This window comes from Sceloporus occidentalis, unplaced genomic scaffold, assembly GCF_023333645.1.
Source record: "Sceloporus occidentalis isolate IW3139 unplaced genomic scaffold, rSceOcc1.0.p SCAF_2, whole genome shotgun sequence".
Lineage (NCBI taxonomy): Eukaryota > Metazoa > Chordata > Lepidosauria > Squamata > Phrynosomatidae > Sceloporus > Sceloporus occidentalis.
The window spans coordinates 204836282-204859382 of NW_028316982.1; the positions used below are offsets into that span (position 1 = coordinate 204836282).

A 23101-nucleotide genomic window follows, 5' to 3' on the forward strand; every position below is an offset into this window, starting at 1 on the left:
CTCACAGCCTCAAAGGAAGGCAATGGCAAACCATCTCTGAACAAATCTTGTCAAGAAAACCCCATCATAGGGTTGCTTTTAAGTCGCCATAAGTCAGAAATGACTTGAAGGGACACATGAAGGGACATAACAACAGCTATAACAACTTAATATTAATAAAGTAAGAATATTTCAAATTGTAATAATCTCTGGTGCATTGAGATTTGAAGTAATAGAACCTGGAGGAGGGGCACCAGAAGGAAATCCAGGCTTAGAAAACCCTGGGTTAGATCCAGATTAATTCTCCATTCACAAAAGTAGGCAAGGCTTCTTACTAGAAGAATGGGATAGTGGCAGTTTTCTAGCATTACCTCTTTCCAATGGCAGAGGTAGGAATCATGTGATACTCCAGATGTTGTTCTTCAACTCCCAGCATTCATCATCCTGGATACTGCTGGCTAGAACTGCTGGGAGTTGCAGTCAAACAACTGGAAAGCTGCATGATTCACATCCCAGTCCTGTGGCCCTCCATGCTGTTCTAAAGAGACCCCAACCCTCCCGGAACACAATGAGAAATTGCAATGTTGGCTGAAGGGGAAAAAGAAATGAGAGAGACCTTCTCTCTCATTATCTCGTTCTTCCAAGCCAGAGGAACTAAGGGGGAGGGAGTGTGTACACACAGGAAAGAGCTCCCTGGTTAGATAATGAGTCAGAGTTTGTTTGCTTCAAGTCATAGTGGTGCTATTTGTATATGTTTGCCATAAAGAACAGGCATATAGTTATTAGACAGTGGTTAGGTATCTTGAATACCTTTGAAATACTTTTATTGGAAGAAGTTTAAGTAATGCACTCAATAATCAAGTGTTTAGTCGAGATCATTGTATCCAGTAGTGTATTCTGATTGTGCAAACATTCTGCTGTTTGCAGAAATCAGATTTCATATCCAGTACTGTGTTTCTGCTTGTGCAAATGATTTGCACTTTCAGAACTCACCAATAAGTCATTAAATTGAGTATTGGTTCTATTAGTTGTTCCGGTAGTGCTTATGTGGTTGCTAGCAGAACATGCAGCTGCTGGAGGAACATCATCATCTCTTTTACTATTTTTGTTAGATTTGATATAACACTATTATTACATTATTATTTGTATTTTCATTTCCCACTCCAGAAACACATAAAATAATTGTTGTCTCAATTTGCAACCTCACAAATTAAAATTTACTTTCTTTTGTGAAATGAAGCTAAATACCCTAAAGGCATTAGATCCTATGTGATTTGGGAAACTAAGCAGGGTCAGCCCTGGCTAGTACTTGGATGAAAGACTGCCAATGAATACCAGGTGCTGTAGGCTATATTTAGAGGAAGAGACTGGGAAAACTACCGCTGAGTATTCCTTGCCTAAGGAACCCCTATTAAATTCATGAGGTTGCCATTAGTTAATGAGTGACTTGAAGGCATGTGCGTGCACACCTGTACACACTGCAATTTGGCTACTGTGGATTTTTTAAAAAATTAAGATTTGAATTTTTTTTGTTTTCTACCAATTATTTTACTATTTCTAGACCAACATGTGCGCATAATAAACAGACATAAAAACAGGTTAAGATACATAAGGAAAAGGAAAGAAGTTAAAGGCCAAATAATACTATCAGATGAAGTAAAATTCTTGGAGGGCATTGTCTAATGGGAAAGAAACAATATATCAAAAATGTCAAGTCTTGTAGTTTGGATCTAGAACTGTAGTTGTATAAGTGGAAGTCAGTTCTGCTCATGCTCAGGACAGTGATCTCTGGTTTCACGTGGCTTCACCTTCCTATTTCAGCTTTCTGTGTAACATGCATTACTATAACAGTTTTGCTCCCCATCCGAAACTTAGAAGTACATTTTGAGAAGTAAGTGGATAATATTCAAGTGTAGACATAACAGTAAGAATAAACAACTTAAACTAATCCTAAATCTACTCATTTGAGTAAAGATGCATAGGGTTGTGTGCAAATGAAGTAAACTTTGATTTTTGCAGGGTTGCCTGGTGTTTCTTCTGTGCCAATCCAAATCTAGGTTTCTGTTTGTAAAATGGCTTAAAAGATTGGTTTGTAAGATTATGGCTTTGAAATAACTTTTCTGCTCTGACTAAAACGAATTTTTTCCAACAAGAGAGTGCAGAGGATGAAATAAAACATCAATAACCTGGCTTTGGTGGAAGTCAAGAAGAAGGCACCAGAGTTGACAGTGGAACAACAAAGTGCCTTCTCTGTCTCTTTGAAAACTGATTTCTTTTGTATAGCTTCAGAAATTCATTCTAACAGCTGCGAAAATCACCCTGTTCACCTTGCATCGGCACTGTTATATTTTATAAATTGTGAGGAACAGGTGGGGCAGAGTTTGAATAACTTTGTTATTCTTATTGCTTATTTTGTGTAGGCTGCTCATACTTGGTAAGCAGCAGCAGAGTATACAATTCTGCCCCTTGCCTTCTTTGGCTGTGTCCTCTAACATTTGTTGTTGTTTTTCTTTGCCTCCTGGGTTGGCAAAATTAGAATTGCATACTTGACAAAAGAAAAATTCTTACTTAGATTTGGATTTTTGGAAAAGATTCTTTTATATTGAGGCAGTAAGCATGATATTTGTGGAAGATTGAAATGTGCCCATGTGGTCATACTTTTACCTATTCAGTAGCCTGATATACTGTAGCTGGTTATACTCCAGTTGCTGGTGGCAAAATCTACCAGAGCAGCATTTCTTACAGGCAAAACAAATCTGGTGCTGCACACTCATGCCTGTGATTATTTTTGGACTTTTTGTTAATGCTAGTACCCTACCTTTATCTTTCTGTCTGTTAAACAGTTTCTTCAAATTACAGTTGGCCTTCAACCTTCTCCTGGATTGGGGTGCAGGATCCCATGCCAGTCTCCAAGCCTTCTCCCCTCTATCTCCTAAGACAGCAGAACTGCTGCACAAATCTCCTTTAGTGTTACCCTACTTCTCTCAAGGAGAAGGAAGAGAAAGATGACTATACTAAAGGAGATTCTTGCAGCAGCTGCAACAGGACTGGGCTGGTAGCAGTGACAGTGGCTCATCCTCTTTGCCTTCCTTCTCTCTGTCTTTTTCCTAACCTCCAGCCCATGGTATGTGCAGTCTGCAAGTGAGACAGCTTCTGTCCAGTGCTTGCTTGCCTACTTCCTTGCCATTCTGCTTACTCTCCCTCTTGCTGGCTGACTCGCTCTTTTTGCCTTGTTCAGCCTGAACACTGATCTGACAGCCACTCCTTCCATTGCCAGTTGCTGGGCGCTGCCACCTCTGCCCTCTCATGCCCCCAACAACAATGTTAAACCAAGGCCAGCTAGAGTGAGAGGGGCAGGGTGGAAAGACACAGCATTCACAGATGTAGCACCAACAAGCAACCCTTTTGCATCCTTCCTTGCTTCCTTCCCAAACACACACACAACAATGTTAAGCCAAGACCAGCTAGAGTGAGAGGGGCAGAAATTTTGGCAGTAGTGTTGTCATTCCAGGAGTGGCGGGGGGGGGGGGCAGGTTATTGGAGACCAAAGGCAGAGGCTTATTCAAACTTGTGAGTAATCAGATCCATAGATGTAAACCTGGGAAAGTTGAGGGCCGACTGTATGTTCAGTTATTGGTTCACAATGATAATTTTTAAAAATTGCCCTTTAGATAACATTTTCCTTAATAAAAATCCTGAAAAAATAAAGCAACGGTATATGTCCACACAATGTAAAGCTGCTTTTATTACATTAATCTGAGATAGAAATTTGCTGTATGCAAATTCATGGTACTAGTTTCTCTTGAAATGTTTTGTCTTTTCTACCTCAGTTTGAAGGAAACAATTCTGGCTTTTGTGTGTGAAATCATTAGGAAGTCCCTGCGAGAATATAGAACAATATTTATAGTTAATGTACCAATTAATATTGAAGTTAAGATACATTCTGAATTACTAGGCTGGGACTGGAATTGGAAAATGAACTGGGCTGCAGCAATTTTAAGTTCAGTTGGATAGCGAGTTCTTAAATAAGTAACTTGTTGTATCATAGCAAACCAAGAAAGTTTGATTGTGTAATACTCAGATGGTAGAGTATCTGATTACTTGAAATAGATTCCAAATTTTCTAGAATGGATTCTGAATCAGGACTGTGTCATCAGAATTCATACAAAAGATTTTGTTAATCTTTACAACAGCATTGCAGATTTTATGCAAAGTATATGACCTATCCTAAATTTGGCTGCAGTCATACATTGGTCCCTCCACATTCTCTGGGGTCAGGGGTGCAGGACCCCCCTGAAAGTGGGAAACTGCAAATAAAAAACCTATTGTTTTTCTAATCTGAGAGAACACCTTTCTAGGAATCTCTAGGTCCGCCAGTGCAACTTCTAGCAGACGGCCATAGAGCCATGCTTAAGGCCTAGAGATTGCTAGAGAGAACATATTAATGAAATCCATGAATCATCAAAGCAGCAAATATGGAGAGCCAACTGTATTTGCTTCTAAATAAGTGTCATCAAAACAAATAGTTTTCAAATAAATGTTTTCAAAAGAAAGGTATTCCAGCTGTAGTCACCTCAGCATTGGTCTTGATGAACAGAATGCGCTCTTACTTGATCATAGAGCCCATTCAAATCAGTGAGACTTGCATCAAAACAGACATATGTAAAGTTGCACAATAAGAAAGTAAAACAAATCAAAACCCAACTCTGAGGTTATCCAAGTGATTGGTAGTTTGTTTTGTTTTATTAATGTAATTTTATGACAACTGTGGCTGTTGGTTTATTGTATCCAGTTAATTTCAGTGTTTATTTCAGTGATTGTGGATTGGTATTCATAATTTAGTTTTCTATGGGAAGCCAAGGGCAAACTCCCTCTGAACAAATTTCTGCCAAGAAAAATGCATGATAGGCTTGCCTTAGAGTCACCATAAGTCAATAATTACTTGAAGGCACATAACAACAACAAATGGGTAGTGGGTAAGCTCACACAACAAACCTTTCCTTTTTCCCTGATTCTTCCTACATCTTCTGGAAAGCTACCACAACAGTTTGGGGAGAACTACAGAATACTGTGAAATTCATCTTTCTGGCTGCAGTGGGAGAAAGGAATTCTCTGAATCAAGAATTTGGTTGGGCAAATCTCTCCACCCTCTTTTAACCAATTCCACTGCAGCCTGGTAAGACATATTTCAGTATGTTCTGTATGCAAGTGTTCCCAGCACTCTGGACGGGCTTTTGGGAGAGATAGGTAATTTCAGAGAAGAGAAAGGATGTACATGAGTTACCTTTTGTTTGCATATAATTTTGATGTTATTCTAATTATAGTGATTGATATATTTTTTAATTCTCAGATTCCTTCCAAGGTGCTATATTCTTACTTGATGTTGCAGTAGGTGGGAAGCTTTAGGTAGAGTAAAAGAGTTGCTCCCCCCACCTTTTTTTTAGTCTAGTCCAAGTGAAACTATTTAAAATATGAACATATAATTGGGGGGGGGGGGACGTATTGTTTGTGTAATCTACTTGCTTTTCTGGACTTCTTTACAGATCTGTCCTTTTGCTTTCAGCCAAATAGCTTGACATGCTTTCCTGTGTAGTTCTCTTGAGTCACATAACAATGTATTGTTTAAAAATAACAGTTAAAAAAAGTGTTGCAGCTAAAATTCAGCAGTACACTTTGAATAGTGTGGCATCCCAGCCAATTAAATACATGAAGATTTTTTTATTACGGAGTATTGTATTTTTACAGGTGCTCCTGATAAATGAACTCGAGTCAGCAATCCATCAGCTGTACAAACAGCGAGCCTCCCGCCTTGTCCAAAGACGACAAGATGATATTAAAGATGAATCTTCGGAGTTTTCAAGCCATTCAAGTCAGTCCATCTTGAAGGTTTTTATTATTCATTAAACAACCTTGTTTACTTACTGCAGTTTTAAATTAAAAGGCTACCAAGTGTGCCTGGTTTAAATGTGGTAGGAAAAAAACAGATTAAAGAATCATAGTTCAAACTACAACTGTCTCTTCTTTTCTGTGGGGGAGCCACTCTGCACCTGCCTGTGGATAACAAAAAATGTGGGACCTCAAGTCCCGTTCTTTCCTATGCCTGTGCAATTTGCATTTGGCTGCTAGCACAGCCATGTGCACATACTTCCATTTAAAATCATCAGGCTTGCCATCCGCGGAAGCTTCAAATCCACCGATGGCAAGCCCGCAGATAAGAGCCCACTGAATAAGGTACCTTTCCTATTTTCTGTCTCATGGTAATGGGAAGCAGTTTCATCTTGGTTTAATCACTTTTTACAAGGTGTTTTTTAAAGTGTTTATATATTATCCTGACTTAATCCCCTAAACGTGTTTTACAGAACGTTTTGTAAATCTGAAATGCATGTAGGCTGTTCTGCTAGTATTCCCCCTTAATAATACTGATTTCTGTTTTTTAAACAGCAAATATTTCAGTTATTGTTTACCAAATTTCCTTATTTTAAGTATTAGACCTGAAGAATACAAATGATTCTTGACTAAGAAAAAAAAAATGTAGAATAAAGTGCATAAAAGATACATTGAAAGTAGGTATAACATTTTCTATGAAATATTTGTAGTAGCATAGGAAGCTGCCTTATACTGAGTCAGATCATTGGTCCATATAGCCCAGTATTGTCAACTATGACTAAGTGATTCTTCAGGATTTTAGGCTGAATTCTTTTCTGGACATACCTGGAGAACTCTTAAGTAGTCTCTGTGGTTCTCCATTCAGGCTTCAGGTATTAACCAATCTTGCTTAGCTTCTAAAAGCAAACAAAATTTTGTGTGTTCAGGATAGTGTGTTAGTTGGCACTCTTGGGTACGAGGCTGGGAAATCATGGTCATCCAAAAGTCCTCTCCTCCTCCTCTTTGGGCCCAGCTTTAATTTTTTGTTGCTTTTAACTGTATATTATGTTGCAAACATTTGGTATCAAGTAGCCAATTTCAGTACTAATAGCCTAACATGAGCTGAAAATTTGTTAATCTGTTAATTGTTTGTCAGTATGATTCACCAGGAAGAGACATCTGGCCTGTTACAGATGTGCTGAAAGGCTATTTTTTCTCTCTCTTCTTATAAATGTTGAACACTAATGTTTTTTTCTAATACAATTTTTTAATGTTATAAATATATTTTAAGCATTTTCAGTTTATAGAAAAATTTTGAGTGATTTATGATGGTGGGCTTGACTTTTTAAATTTACTTTCCGCATGGTAATGGCGACACTCCAGTTTTTCATCAGATTGGAAATCTTTACAGAAATAAATCAGGTGTCATCAGTTTTATCTGTGGGAGGGCAGATGAGGAGAACAGTCAGACTTGCTGAAGTACTACAGATCTACAATATTGAGATTTGCTTTAATACATGTACACACGTACTCATACATTCAGACTTATATTTATACTTCCTTTAACCTGAGTTGAAATCCTAATTTCAGTGTTTGTATACTTATAGGTAAAGCATTGATGGCACCAAATCTTGATTCTTTTGGACGAGACAGAACACTGTACCAGGAACATGTAAAAAGACGGACGGCAGAAAGGGAAGCTAGAAGGTAAAACATCATTGAAGCTTCCTCTGTAAATGCAAGGACCAGCAGTATTGTGCTCCCCCCCCCCCCAGTATGCCAATGGCCTATACCATATTTGTGCCCTTTAGCTACTGTTTTTTTTCCCTTCTTTGAAAGCCCACCAGGGATTAGAGGCCAGTGGCTTGCGGACCTACACTGGTTCATTGATCACCACTTTGAACGCACTGCTCTTTGTTACAGATGACAAACCTGTAGCTTTCCAGTTGTTGTAAAATTTCAGTTCCAGATTATTGGTATTGCTAGATGGGATAATGGGAGTTGGAAATCCAACAACAATTGGAGGGCCAAAGGCATGTCACCCCAATTCTATATGCAAATGCTTAAGTATTTCATATGGTGACTTTCTGTAGAACTAGGTGGGAATTGTGTGGCCCTCCAGATGTTGTTGAACTTAGATAACCCTAGGTGGCATAGCTAATGGTGGTGAAAGCTGAGAGCTGCACTTCAGTGGCATCTGGAGGGCCACATAATTCTCACCTCCAGTTTAAAATATAATTTTTCCCTACATATTTACATGTTTGTATATAAACAAGACTTCTAAATAATGGTTCAACAGCCTTCTGGAATACAGGTTGGATCCTACACAGTGTAGCAGAATGAATCAGTTGTAGGTACAGGCTGGCAACTGGGCATATATGATTTTCCCCAAACTAAAGAGAAATTGAAAATACAATAGAATGTTCAGGCAGTGGTAATAGACATGTTAAATAGCATGTGATCTACGATATTATGTATGGCTTCAACTTAGCTTCATATATCTGCTTGCAGTAGGAAAGGAAAACACCACCTTCTCTTACAGTATTGATATTCTTCACAGCTAGTGAACAGGCAAGGGTTTGGTACTGTAACACAACACTAACAGTATTATGTTTTTCTTAACAGAGCTCGTCGTAGACTTGCTAGAGAGCAATCTGGGAAGATGGCTGATCATCTTGAAGGTCTTTCTAGTGATGATGAAGAAACCTCAACAGATACTACAAACTTTAATATGGAACGAGGTTAGATGATTCACCTTAATGTTAAAAGTCACTTATGCCCAGAACAGATGGGCCAGATGAAGCAGCTTGCTATGTTGGTGCCTCCAGAGGGAGTGCATTCCATAAACTTAGTGCCACAGCAGAGAAGGCCCTCTTTCATGCCCCTGTGCACTTATCATTTCCTTTAGTAGAACATAGAGGAGGGCCCATCCAACAAAACTCAGTTCACAGAAAAGGTGCTCCTTTGAAATTATGCTATAAATAAAATCTTTAATAAAATATAGCAATAAATAAAACTTTTATTTTTATCCCGCTTCTTTTTACAAGCAATCAGAGTGGCTTACATAAAATTCCAACAATACTTTGTATATAACCCACATTTCCCTCCTCCTTAAAATAACAAGTAAACAAGTAATAGTTAAAATAATCTGCAAACAATTCGTTTAAAATTGCTGATTATTATCTCATCCTAGGCAAGTGTAGCAGCCAGCTTTAAACTGAGTACTATACCAACACAGAGTAATATAGGACATAATCAGTGCTGCCCTGGTGGTGCAGTGGTTGAATGCCTGTACTGCAGCCACTCACAAACCATAAGGTTGAAAATTCAATACCAGCCAAAGGCTCAAGCTTGACTCAGGCTTGCATCCTTCCGAGGTCGCTAAAATGAGTACCCAAATTGTTGGGGGCAATTAGCTTACACTTTGTGAATCACTTAGAGAGTGCTTGAGTGCACTGATAAGCGGTACAGAAATGTACCTGCTATTGCTATTGCTCTGTTTTATAAGTAGCAGTTGCACACAACTAGAAATACTGCTTCCAGCCCATAGCTCTGTCCTTGTTCCCATCAAGGAGACAATTCTCATTGTCATACTTCTTTGGCAGCAGTGCAAGTCACTAGTATTTCTTAATTATATTATTTATATCTTGTCTTTTCTATCATGTCTAAGGTGGGGTGCAATAAAATTACTTTCACATAATTAGATCAATTTAACGCAGTAAAAATAAATCAGACTACGGGCTTGTTCCCACCAGGGTTTAAAGCCAATTGCTGATCAGGTTATATTCCCACTTGAAACTGGTTCCAATTCCACTGTGCTTGGTTTCGGCTTCACATTGGAGGGCTGCGCCGGCTCTTGCCAGCTCTACTCAGCCAGCCCTGATGCTCTGGTGTCATTCTTGGGGGGCAGCTACGGGACACCATCTTGGGCAGCTTCTCTTCTGTGGTGTTCCCTTTGGGCTCAGCCAAGGCTGGCATGCAGGGCAGTCCATCTTCCCTTCCTCCCCCCTGTAAGAAGGGAGTTGAGAGGCTTTCCTCCTTGGAGTGAGAACAAAGGCAAGCAGGGAGCTTAACCAGAGTCCTTGGAGTGCGGTTTCGCTTTCTCTTCCTTCCTCTGCCTTTCCCAGCTCAGCCATTGAAACCTACTGGGTGCCCCTGACACTCTCTCACACTCTCTTAGCCAGAGGGGAAGAGGACATGGAGGAGGGCCGAGAAGTGCTCTCGCCTTCAGGGAGCGCTCTAGCTTCCCGGTTGAGGCAGCCAAGGGTAGATCAGGGCAAGGAGTAGGAGAGGGTGATGGAGTGTTGTCGCTGCTGCCATGGACAGCGAGATGAGGGGCACACTGGAGGGAAGCCCATCTGGAGGCGGAGGAGGAGCCACTGGGGCCCAAGCCTTCCCGCCACCCCTCTATTGTTGTTGTTGTGTGCCTTCAAGTCTATTGTGGGGTTTTCTTGGCAGGGTTTGTTCAGAAGGCATTTGCCTTTTCTTTCTTCTCCTCTTTCTCTCTCCATGGCAGCTGTTCTTCCTCTCCCTGCCTTAAGTGTGACTGACAAAGGGGAGTAAATGGCCCCGGAGAGATTCAATCACAAAATAACCCGGTTTCCACACTGGGTTATTTTCCTAATGGCAATGAGCCCTACAAGTGTATTTCAGTATTAAAAGCAAGACTGTTTAAAACCATAGTTCAAAATAATTTAAAGCCATGCACATTTGAAATTTTGGATGGAACCAGTTAGGCTGCAGAGGCTTTAATAAAAATATATACTCTTCTTAATACCAGAATAACATCAGCATTTCTACCAATTGAGTTTGTGAGGGGAGGGTACCTGGGGTACTCTAACTGGGGTACCACAGCATTTAGAGCCTTCTTTAGTGGCTGCTGCTTGAGTAGTAAGGAGATGAAAAGGATATTTAAGCCATCTTGGGGAAGGGGCAAACATATCAATAACCAGGGTATTAATGCTTTGAAAAGCTACTTCAATAAATATGTCTGTATGCAATCATTTCTGTGCGGTTGTGTTTTTGTGGTCACCTCACTGCATATATACATTCAGAAATAGAGTGAAAATGCTGTACACCCAACATATGTAAAAAAAAATAAAAAATGCAAGTTCTTTTAGAACAAAAAATTAGAACAGTTACCCTTCTGGAAACAAAAAGCTCTCCTTCGTGGTCTCTGTGCCTCAGACAGTGGAATTTGCATCTGCTCAGAATCCATTCCAAAAGTTCCATAGCTGAATAACCTTGAAAGGAAATCCTACCGTTTCCCCAAACCATGCATGCTCCAGCCTGCCACACTATTCTCGTCTCAGTTTCTCTTCATTTGCCTTAAGAGCACATTGTTTGGAAATACAACTTGTTTGTGAAGTCGAAGGCTTTCGTGGCCGGCATCCATAGGTTTTTGTGGGTTTTTCGGGCTATGTGGCCATGTTCTAGAAGATTTTCTCCCTGACTTTTCGCCAGCATCTGTGGCTGGCATCTTCAGAGAATGCTTGCCTGGAAAAAAGTGGAGATACACACACACACACACACACACACACACACACACTGTGTGAGCCTGGGAATGCAGGAGTGATTTGCATGTGTATTGTTCTCTGCTGATGGCAGACCTCAGGCTAATGCAAAAGAGGATTAGTGTCATTAATGTCTGCTCATTGGTGATCACAACAGATAATGATCACCAATGAGCAGACACTAATCCTCTTTTACATTAGCCTCCCAGCCTGAGGCCTGCCATCAGCACAGAACAATACACATGCAATTCACTCCTGCATTCCCAGGCTCACACAGTATATATATATCCACTTTTTTCCAGGCAAGCATTCTCTGAAGATGCCAGCCACAGATGCTGGCAAAACGTCAGGAAGAAAATCTTCTAGAACATGGCCACATAGCCCGAAAAACCCACTAAAAACAACTTGTTTGAATGTTAATATTTTCTTTATAGTTTACTTGCTTGAGAATTTGGTTATTAAACAACATTGTACAGTTAAACCCTATACAAAGAAGGAAAGAAAGCCCTGGCAAACAGAGATGAATTTAGGCTGGTTTTGATTATGAAATATTTCTTTTCTAGATCGTATTTTGAAGGAGTCCAGCAAAGTTTTTGAGGACGTATTAGAAAACTTTTCCTCTATTGACTGCATTAAATCACAGTTTGAATCCTGGCGTTCTAAGTATTTGTCTTCTTACAAGGATGCTTACATAGGCCTTTGTTTACCCAAGCTCTTAAATCCTTTAATAAGACTTCAGCTACTTACTTGGAACCCTTTGGAGGTGAGCAAGTTTTTAGTATGATCAGTAAGTTCAGTTTACTTAATAAGACAAAATGATAAAAATAATTGTGTGATCCTACGAAATGATCCTGAATTAACTGATAGGTTACCTCATTTAGACACTCTGGCCCTACAGTGTAGTTTGCAACTTTAGTCCACCTAAGTGTCATTCTGTAAACTTAATTTATTAATGCCTGGGTGAGAAATGTCAAAGTAACATACCTGAACAAGCTGTTGGCTTAGTCTAGCTAGAGAAGGAGAAGAGATCATCATCTCCTAAGCCATGCCTGATCTGCTGTGGGTCTAGCTGCGGTGAGATTTGTATGGCTATTCAGATGTTCTTCAGCTGCAACTCTAGCAACCCTTGCCAGTTTAGCCAGTGGTGAAGAAAGCTGAGTGCAATTCAGCAACATCTGAAGGACCACACAGTTCCCACTGGTGGTCTAGCTGAAGTCCCTCCTTCAGCCACACAACCTGCTGTGGGGTTCAATGGAGAGGTGTTGCAGCCAATTCCTCCTATGCTTTGCAGAGGGGATATGGGAATAGACAACCTCATCTTTATTAATCTCTGGCAGCTCAATTCCAGCTCCCAAATGGTAGATGACACTGGAGGCATAGCCATGCCCCCCCATCTGGCTTGTAAGGCCTCAGTAGAGCCCTTAAACTCCAGCTTTCCCACCCCCATTTAGGCATAGTTTTCCCCTTCTGGCTTAGAAAGTAGATTGGTATTCTTCCAATGAAGCGGTATTAACAGATAAGTAACAGAATAAAGGATTTTTATTTCCATGCATTCACAGTGGAGAATATAGTGTTAACTTTGCAAAGATATTCTGAAAGAGCACAAAGCATAAACATTTGAACTTGCAAGTATAGGACTAGTTCACTCATCATTGGTCCTTTGTTTTTATAGGACAAATGCCAAGATTTTGAGAGTATGCTGTGGTTTGAATCGTTGCTATTTTATGGATGTGAAGAATATGATCAAGAGAAAGATGATGCTGATGTTTCATTATTGCCTACTATTGTGGAAAGAGTGCTATTACCTAAATTAACAGGTTTGTTTATAAATATGCAGTGTTAAAAATAAATGTTTGGGGGTTTTGTTGTTGTTGTTGTTGTTGTTTATTTTGAACAGCAGTCACATTTTGGTATCAAGGTTTCAGAAACAGTAATTGTTCCTTTTTGTTAGTTCTTGCAGAAAATGTGTGGGACCCTTTCTCAACAACACAAACATCAAGGATGGTAGCAATTACCCAGAAACTAATTAATGGCTATCCTCCTGTGGTGCATGCAGAAAACAAAAACACACAGGTAAAAATGTGTTTCAGTTTGTTCATAGGATTGTAATTTTTGGTTGTTACTTGCAAAATTTATCTGTGTTCTTTGCACATACTTCCAAATTTGGTAAAGAACAAAAAAGCAGAACAGTAAAATGTGCTGGTAGATGAGCTACTTTTGCATTTCGAGGCTTAGTTTGGAGTGTTTTCTTACAAGTAGTTACATGCCATTTGATTGAGGAAAGACATTGTAACACTTGCTTAGTAGATGTAGTTGGGGATAAATGCCCCAAGTATCAAATGAAACTGTGCCATCCACTCCCTACCACATATGGCTTGGATGTGGGAGTGGGCTTCATCAGGACAACTGTAGGTCAAGGGGTTTGGTTTCTGAGGAGGGAGGAAGTGAATGCCAAATAAATCAAAAATAAACTTGTACATGTGTATAGTTAATATACATATGTGTTTGCCAGTCAATGGGGGAATAAGTCTTATCAAAGCTTGACCCCCCCTCCCTCCCCAAAATGCATAAAAGCTTTGTTTAATTTAATGTATCTACATTTTTAAACTTGTGTAGTGGTTAAGAAAAGTCAGAACTGGAAAATAAAATGTTTTGTGGTAGCCCTGAATTGGTTAGAAAGTGAACTTTGAAAGCACTCTGACAAAATCTTCTGTTAAATTTGAACTCTTTCAGATGTTACTAAAAGCCCTTTTACTTAGAATGAGGAGAACACTAGATGATGATGTATTCATGCCACTTTATCCTAAAAGGTAAGCTTGTTTTTCATGTTTATAATTGTAAGCCGCTCTGAGAGCCTTTAGGGCTGAATGGCGGGGTATAAATACCGTAAATAAATAAAAATAATAAATAAATGTTTCAATGTCATTGTTCATAGGTGCTAAAGATTTGCAGAACCTTTAATGATCTTGAATTATCTCAGTGCTTCACATCTTTGTACTACTGAAACTTGCATGTCTTCTTTTTCAGCGTATTAGAAAACAAGAATTCTGGACCTTATTTGTTTTTTCAGCGTCAGTTTTGGTCTTCAGTTAAGGTAAGTAAAGAGATTCATGTGTTATCAGTGAAGCATTGTATTAATGATGGGCAACTGGGGGAAAAAACCTGAGTGCAAAATTTGTTGGCTTTTGTTGGTAGGAAGGCATCCATTGTCCAAACATGTATTTTACTGCATTGATTAGAACAAATAACATGTCAGGTATTCAAAATGCAATGAAATTCTGATAGGCTGTTTTACGTTTGAGACTAAATTTACAACTATATGTGTGCAGTAACTTTATAGTTGATCTTTATAGTATGTTTCTGTGCTGGCAGGAGTACTTAATAGTTAATGTTTTGATTCCTATAAAAATACTTATTGCTGGGGGACAGAGGGAAATGAATGCATAACTTTAAAATTTAGAAATCAGTGGAACCTGCTTGTGCTTAATTTTTATTGGATGTGCAAATGTAGCACTCTATATGTTGCTGAACTCCCATCAGTCATAGTTAGCATATAGATAGTTACTGGTAGTTGTCGTTTAGCAATATCTGAAGGGATGTACTTGGACCTCCCTGACACATGTATTAGTTTTTTTGTAGAGTAAATAATCTCATAGGCTGAATTGTACTCCCAACAGTAGGGCTGCAGATAACCTGCTGTCAGGTGGAGGAAACAGGCAAGCCAGTCATACCCATTTTGGTTCATTGGTTTCATGTAATATGAAGGAGATACATTAATGTTTATTTTGATTCATTTCAAATAGAAGTGTTCTCATTTGTATAATCCAGAGATGATGATTTGTAAATGTTGATGCAGTTCTCTCTCAACTTTATATTGTGTATTTAGTTATTAGGAAACTTTCTTCAGTGGTATGGAATCCTTTCAAACAAAACCCTACAAGAGTTAGCAATAGATGGCTTGCTAAACAGATACATACTTATGGCTTTCCAGAATTCTGAGTGTGGTGACGACAGCATTAAGAAAGCTCAGAGTGTAAGTCAGCATTTCACTTCAATAATCTCATTTCTACTTTTTAAAAATACTTTTTGAGTCTGTTACAGATGCATTGAGAAACAGTGTATTAGCCAAAGTCTCACTGCCTGGGATGTCAAAAATCCACATTCAAATACCGACTTGCCATCAAGTTCACTAAGTAAACACTAGACCAGCATCTTTCAGCCTAAAGTACCACACTGGACTAAAATGAGAGAAACCATGTAAAGTGTCGTCTTTCTTTGGAATGGGAATGAATGAATTGAAAGGGTCAAAGTGTTTTTACAAAAACATAAAAGCTTATTGATAATACATTTCTAGTGCAGTAGTGCTGTTAAATAATGAAAATATTTTATTAATATTTCACAGCAATATCTAGTTCTTGCTTTTTATACAAGATTGACTTAGTAGCTGTCCTTTTGATATGAAGGCAGATGAAAAAAATCTTGGAAGTTAAGTATTCATATTCAAGGATATAAGTCAGTGGTTTAAGATGAACTCTAGAAGTTGTTGACGTTTCAGGCATCATCTTAAAGAATATCCTATATCTGAAGATGATGATGTCTGTTGTTGATACTAAATACAATCAAGTATTTTGTACTTAAGTTCTTCCTTGTGATTTCTGTGACTTTCACAACTAGGTTATCCTGTCCCTGCAAAGTGCCTCTTTCATAGCATTCTGTAGCATTCTGAAGAGTTTTGGTGGTAGCCCCACCCATCTCTGCTAGCCCTATAGAAGGGGCTCCTGCCCAAACTTGCCAGTTTCTTTTCATCTGCTGCTGCAGCTGCCGCATCAGGAACAACATTTATGTTCTTGCATTGGAAGACATTTTCTGAGGATGAATTATCGTCATGCGCTTTCTCAGTACCTCTGACTTCTTCTAAATGGAAGGCCCCAAGTATGGATGCCATCTGTATGCCCACTAAAAATGCCTGAGATAGTACCAGGGATAAGTCATCCCATCGTCACTTGAGCCCAGGTAGATCTCTGGAGACTGAAGTACAGACTGGAACACAAACATAAGAAGAAGAAATCTAAAGAATATTATTTTCCTCGCCCTTCTAATTCAGTTAGAAACTGTGGCTATAACTGAACTATCTGTTCCTTTTCAGGGAGTTTTTTTGTGAGGCTGTGGTGTCTCCTTTGTTGGCTTCTTCAAAACAGTTTACAATGGTGATGGAGACCATCCAAATGCAGATGGTTGGACAACCATGTTTCAGAGGGAGAGCTAGAGGAGTCTTCTGTTGTTAGAGTTACAGCTTCTCTTTCTCCAGCTTGGAGAAGAAACCTCTGCTTGGTGATTCCATCCCCATGTTGACACAGACTTCGGTACCATTCCAGGTCATGGTCCTACTCTGGATCAGACTCTGGTTTGGCTTCTTCCTATTACTGTTATCAAGGTAGACAACAGTTGCACCTGTCCATGAATTCTTCATGGTTTTTGATGCCATAGCTGTTATAGATATAGGTCCCCTTCTTGCAAATCCTAGTATTTTGAGATCTGTTCTTCTGCTCTTGAGCTTTCCAGACTCAAGAGCCATCATTCTGACCACACACACTTGGCTTTCAGGCCTCTGTCCAGCAAAGTCAATCATCTGTTGGCCAGTATCCTTCTGGCTGTGTCTCGGCCAGCTCAAGTTGAGGATACCACATCTGGTGCAAAGGGAAAATCCACTTCTACCACCGCTGTTGTCATTGCTAGCTAGACCATCCATTTTTCTTTGATGTCTGATACATGCAGGTTTGGATCTGATTGACCTGGATCCACAATATATGGATCTCTGTGGTTATGCCGACTAGAAAGTCTCCTCTAATTAAGTTGAACATCATGAACCTTTCCTCCCCAACTGATGATACCAAAGTGTTTGTCAATCAGATACTCTACATGGCCAAGTCTCTCAACATTAAGATCCAGCAACAACTAACTCCAACTGAGGATTCAGTTTTCTAGCAGACTCAGTCACAAGCAACCACTCCTCTGGCTTTACCGATGATTCCGTACCTTACTCAAGTAATTCAGAAGTCTTGGTCAACAAATGTTGTCCATTCCGTTCACTTCCAACAAGTTAGAGACTCTGTAGGCCAGCCATTCCTCCTCTAGGACAGCATCCAAAACCTAATGCCATTGTTGTCAATGCTGCCTGGTTGAGAGCTTCATGCCAGCTACATTCTACACCATGCCTTTCAGTAGAGTTTTGAAGGAAACATTTTTTTTTAACAGACGCAATTCCAGAGCGTTGATGTGAAGGCCCTGTTCTTCTGACAACCAAAGACCTCTTGCAATGAGATTGTCTAGATGGGCACCCCATCCCAACATTGACACGTCTATCATGACAAAGGCATAATATCTTGAGATAGAGAAGGGCATGCTGGCTTGGACCTTGGACAGATTCAGCCACCAGTATAAGGACTTCTGTACTGACCACAGTACTTTGAGCCACTGTCTCAGAGTCCTGAGGCAGATCAAATAGAACAATGAACCAAGCCTGGAAAGGAAACATTTGAAAGCAGAAATTTGGGTTCACCAACATAGTCTATACCAATGGTCCCCAAACTGTGCCCTTTCAGAGCTGTTGGATTTCAGCTCCCAGAAGCCTCAGCCATGTTGGCCGATAGTCTGGGATTCTGGGAGCCCTTAAAGAGCTCAGTTTAAGGACCACTGGTTTATATCAAGTAGCCCAGAGTGACTTGAACCTGTTGAGCCCTGAGACATTGGTACCGAAGGAAACTCTGTATCAACTTGCATAGACTAGTGTGACAGTCAAGAGGTAGGAAAGTGGAGTACAGAATCACCCCAGTGAATTGAATTCAACATGTCACCTGAAGACTGGACTTTTCTTTATTGAGACAAAGTTCCAGTCTGCTCAAAAGAGCCAGTCGTCTGTGTAGGGTACAGGATGACACCTTGCTGCCAAAGAAAAGCCACCACAACAGACATTAACTTTGTAAATACAGTGTGCCCTTACTTTACGTGGGGGATCCGTTCCGGACTCCCCCACGTAAAGCAAATACCGCCTATGCTCGAGCCCCATTTAAATTAATGGGGTTTGTGCATGCAGTGGTGCGGCAGCGTGCGCACGCTATGAACGCACACCCCATTACTCCCTATGAGACGCGCCACTCCTTCTCCCCGCGTGGCTTGCTAGTCTTCCAGTTGTGTGAGTCACAGAGACCACAAAAAAAGGACATGTTGCATACCTGTAACTGTAGTTCTTTGAGTGGCCGTTTGTGAACTCACACAGCCCTGCCCACCCGTCTTCTTTTTCTCATGCCCTGCTGGTTCATATGGATGACTGCATCGTTATCCTATGGAACTCATGGGTTTTGGTGGGAGTCCCTTATATAGAGCTGACAGAGGTGGGTGGGGCTACTGCCAAAACTCTTCAGAATGTTATAGAACACTCCAAATGAGTCATGGGGCATATGCACGATAATCCATGTGTGTAAGTTCACAGATGACCACTTGAAGAACTAGTTACAAGTAACCAACCTGTCCCTGTATTGTCTTGTGTACTGTGTTTGCACTTTTACAGTGCAGTCCTGTATTTGTCTACTCAGAAGTAGGCCCTACTAAATCAATTTACGTTATTGCCAGGAATGTGAATATAACTTCTTTCTTTTCTTCTCCATTACCCAGGTGATCAGCTGCTTTCCTAAACAGTGGTTCACTAATCTAAAAGGAAATAAGACAATATCACATTTAGAAAACCTCTGTAGATATCTTGTTCATCTTGCTGATACAATATACCGAAATAGCATTGGAAGCTCTGATGTAGAAAAAAGAAATGCAAGGTAACTGATCTTTAATCATTGGTTAGATTCTGGAGATGGGTATCAAGTAACACCTTAAATTGGTCTGGGTTACAAATAGGAGGCCAGTTAACTTCTTTCAAAACCAGTATTAAATGTCTGTAACATGCATAGTAAATCAAACTAGTTGTAGCCATTTGTACTTGCTGTAGTTTCCAAATGCTTTCCAAAGGCAGCACCATGTAAAGAATGTTAATACTAATCTAAACAAGACATAAATTGAGTGAGCCATGGACTCTTGTGCTCATACTGTCTTTTCTAGGAAAGGGCATAGCTGGTGCACCAGCTAAAGCTGGAAAAGAGCACTCCTACTGGTCACTGCCAACTAACCATACCAGAGCACCAGTGGGTGTTCCTCCAAGTCTTATTGTAATCTGTTGTACTCTGCTTTTATTCCTCTGTGAAAAAGCAGAATTTATTATTATTATTATTATTATTATTATTATTATTATTATTAGGCTGCCACTATAAAAGTATGCTTAAAGATAGAGCCATAATCCTTTTGTAGTACATTATTAGACCTCATATTGTAATTGTGACTGTGATTGGTATGTTCTTTGTGTGGTTAAATACTTGGCTATAATAGGAATACAGTTTTGATGTATTTAATTCAGAATACAAATTTCACAATTTTGAGAAAGTTGAGGATGCCTCAACATCATGTAGTATATACATATTACCTATAAAATAATTTTATGAGTCTAACCTTGCATATTTGAACTCTGCTTGGCATTTGCAATTATCTGGCTGTGCTTCTGATTGGGGAAGACTGGGAGAAAGCTGTTGCTACAGTGCACTTCCATACTTGGGTGACAGTTACTACTTAGTGGGACAACAGTATACTACTACTCTGGAATTACCTTCTACAACGCTACACTTCTCAAGTGGCATTGTAAGAATGTTCCCATATTTGAGAAGAAATTATGTGTGCAAAGAAATCACAAGCTTGTAGAGAAGTCTAAAAATAACACATTTTTCAGTAGTCCTTTATGCTAGTTATAACTGCTGATGTAATCCTAAACATGGTAAGGGTAACTACATGTTAAGTATTAGAACATCTGAGATCTGTAGTAGATGGGCAGGAAAAAGCGGCTCCAACCTGCTTTTTCCCAAAGTGGGTTGAAATCTTGCTTCCACGTGGCCTACTTCCAAGGCAGCCCAAGTGCACATGGCCTGACTGCATGACATGGTGTTAAACCACACCCCTGGGTAATTTTTTTGTTGCCTTCCCATCATGTATGCACACCATTGCACAAACATATTGCCAGCAACCCCCAAGTACCTCCCATGCCCACCCAGATGCCATCCCATTTTATGGCCGCCCTTTTAATTGGCCATACAGTTGCACATGCAGTGCCCCATAGGTACAGGGTATCAATGCATCACTGTGTGAGCAATACATTGGGAAAGTACAGTCATGGAAGTCCCCGCTACAAGCCCCCTTCACCCAATGCCTCCCTGTTGGACTGTCTGGTTTGGGTATATTGTGATTACATCCATTGGACTTGCCGCACTTTCATTTTTTGCTTTGCTGCAGCCCCGCACTCACATTGGGGCTTTTATATGGAGGTGCGAAGATACACCTCTTTGGGGCTAAGGCAGACACTCCGGTTTTTAGCCCCAGAATGCAGTTTCAGTCCAGTTTCCATATGCTTTGGAAGCATGTGTCATCTAAATGTCCCACCTTCAAAATGGTTGGAAACTGGTTTATTTGTCCATCTCTTCCACCCCTGACTATTTTATTTATGTGTGTGCAGTCTTTTTAGAATATGATGAATTCCAACAATCCTTACCTGGCAATCTTTTAGGAGCAGGGGTAGTATTGGCTAAGCTTTGAATTTGAACAGTATTTTGTCCCACTTACTGCAGGGAAAAAGTGCATGCATTTGTCTGAACATAATCTCCTGATTTATTTAGTACTTTCTCATGTATCAGATAAAAGGAAAAAATGCTGACTGTTGGTTGTTCTTTTCTTTTTAGGGAGCATATAAAACAGATAATAAAACTTCTATCAAGTATCCGAGCACTGGACCATGCTGTAAATGTGGCAAATGATCATAATGTGAAAGAGTTAAAAGTTTTAAGTGAGGGGAAATAACATTTTGTCATTTAATTCTGGGATATAAAAATCATTCCTGAAGTGTAATTTTGTACATATGTAAAGTTTTATTAAACTGTAAACAATGGATTGTTTTTAATACAAAGTGCATTCTTATATACAGCATCTATAATCATATTGGATGTCTTTGAGAAAGTGAAAAGGAAGCCAGGAAAACATTTCACCTGCATCTTGTTTACAAAGACTTTTATACCCCATGGTGGCCATCTACTGAGTTGAATGACTTGCCATTAACAGGAAATTCTTTACCGTAAAGGTCATTAGCAGATGATCTGCAAATAGTTATAGCCCTCAAATTTGTGTTTCAGATAATGGAATCTTTCAAAGTAAGATTTTAAGTTGGTGGAATTTGATAATAAAATTGATCACAAATATGTGTATGCTATGATTCTGGTCTGAGTAAAGAAATTTCCAAGACAATACTTGGTTTTCTGTCTATGCATTGATGATACAAACTTAAAATCAATAACTGCATTCAGGTAACAGTATTTTGCTTCTTTATGAGATTGAAACAGTAACCACAGTTGCTTGCATTTAAACTTTCACCATGTAAACTAACACCCCCTAACACTTGCAGATGGTTCTTCCCTGGTCACTTTTAAGTCTGAATTAAAGACTTTCTGTTCACGGAAGCATTTCAGGCTGCAGCTTTATATTTTTTTAGTATTTCAGATGAGGGTTTTTATTTATTGTTTATTGTTTTGTTGTCTCATTATTATAATGGGATAAATTATTTACTATTTTTGTATTTTGTGATTTTAGACTGTATGACTTTGGTAGGTTTTAAGTTGTTTTGATAACTCTGGAAATCACTGTACAAAACTTACAGTGTTATATAAGTAAACACTAACAACAACAGCAACAACAATTTTCATTTTTGAAAGGAACATTGGTAAATTAATGTATGTTTAAAAACCACGAACCCCAACTGGAAATATTTCCCATCATATGGGTAATTTAAAGTACAGTACTAAAAACCCCTTCTTCTAAATGTCCATGTCTTTTTATATCTTATGGAGTCATATATTACACATTCCAGAAAATTATTTCCATTACTTAATTTAAATAACCTTTTACTTTTTACTACTAAGACTGAAGTCTGAAAAACCTTGTCACTCTGTAGATATAGTGTTTATCTTCAATTTGAGAAAAGTAGTACAGGTGGAGTCTCCCCTTCTCCACATGAGTGGCTAAGATAGTGACACCTTTGTTTTCTGGTGGCTCAGGGTACACAAACTTTGTGTCATGCACAAATTTATTTAAAATATTGTATGTAAAATTACTTTCAGGCTATGTGTATAAAGCCTTATACAAAACATATATGAGTTTCACTTGAGTATCATCTTCTAAGATAACCCATTATGTACAGTATATGCAAATATTCCAAAATCCAAAACTGTTCTGGTCTCAAGCATCTTGAATATGCGAAACTCAATCTGTAAGTGGAATATTTGCTATTTGATTATTGTGCTTTATAATATTCATGTAATGTAAAGAAAGCATCAGATGCCCAGTCTGTCTTTTGGACACTAAAACATCTTAATTTCTTACTCTTACGTTTTCTGAAGCTCAACCAATGTCAACACAGATTGACAGTATTCATATGAAAGGTTTCCAGCTGGTGTCTGCACCAGCTGGGTGTTTGTCAGAATGGGAGAAGAAGCTATTTTCAACAGCTGTTTCCCCCCCAAAACATCTCCAATCTTCTAGAGCCAATCTGGGTAGGAGCACAGCAGGACTGGGGGCAGTTGCCCTCTTATTCTGCTGACAGATGTTCCACC

General features: G+C 39.3%; 1 protein-coding gene across 1 annotated transcript in view; it reads left to right on the forward strand.

Moving 5' to 3' along the window:
• PAXBP1 (PAX3 and PAX7 binding protein 1) overlaps nt 1-22636 on the forward strand; it is a 40967-nt gene extending 18331 nt beyond the window's left edge. Inside the window, exons 8-18 of the mRNA XM_089512079.1 lie at nt 5725-5848; nt 7452-7551; nt 8470-8585; nt 11921-12120; nt 13030-13174; nt 13309-13430; nt 14091-14167; nt 14385-14451; nt 15244-15390; nt 19029-19183; nt 21182-22636. Coding sequence (XP_089368205.1) covers nt 5725-5848; nt 7452-7551; nt 8470-8585; nt 11921-12120; nt 13030-13174; nt 13309-13430; nt 14091-14167; nt 14385-14451; nt 15244-15390; nt 19029-19183; nt 21182-21299 — 1371 coding nt within the window. The 3' untranslated portion in view covers nt 21300-22636. The remainder of the gene's footprint in view (nt 1-5724; nt 5849-7451; nt 7552-8469; nt 8586-11920; nt 12121-13029; nt 13175-13308; nt 13431-14090; nt 14168-14384; nt 14452-15243; nt 15391-19028; nt 19184-21181) is intronic.
• Nucleotides 22637-23101: the final 465 nt, after the last annotated feature.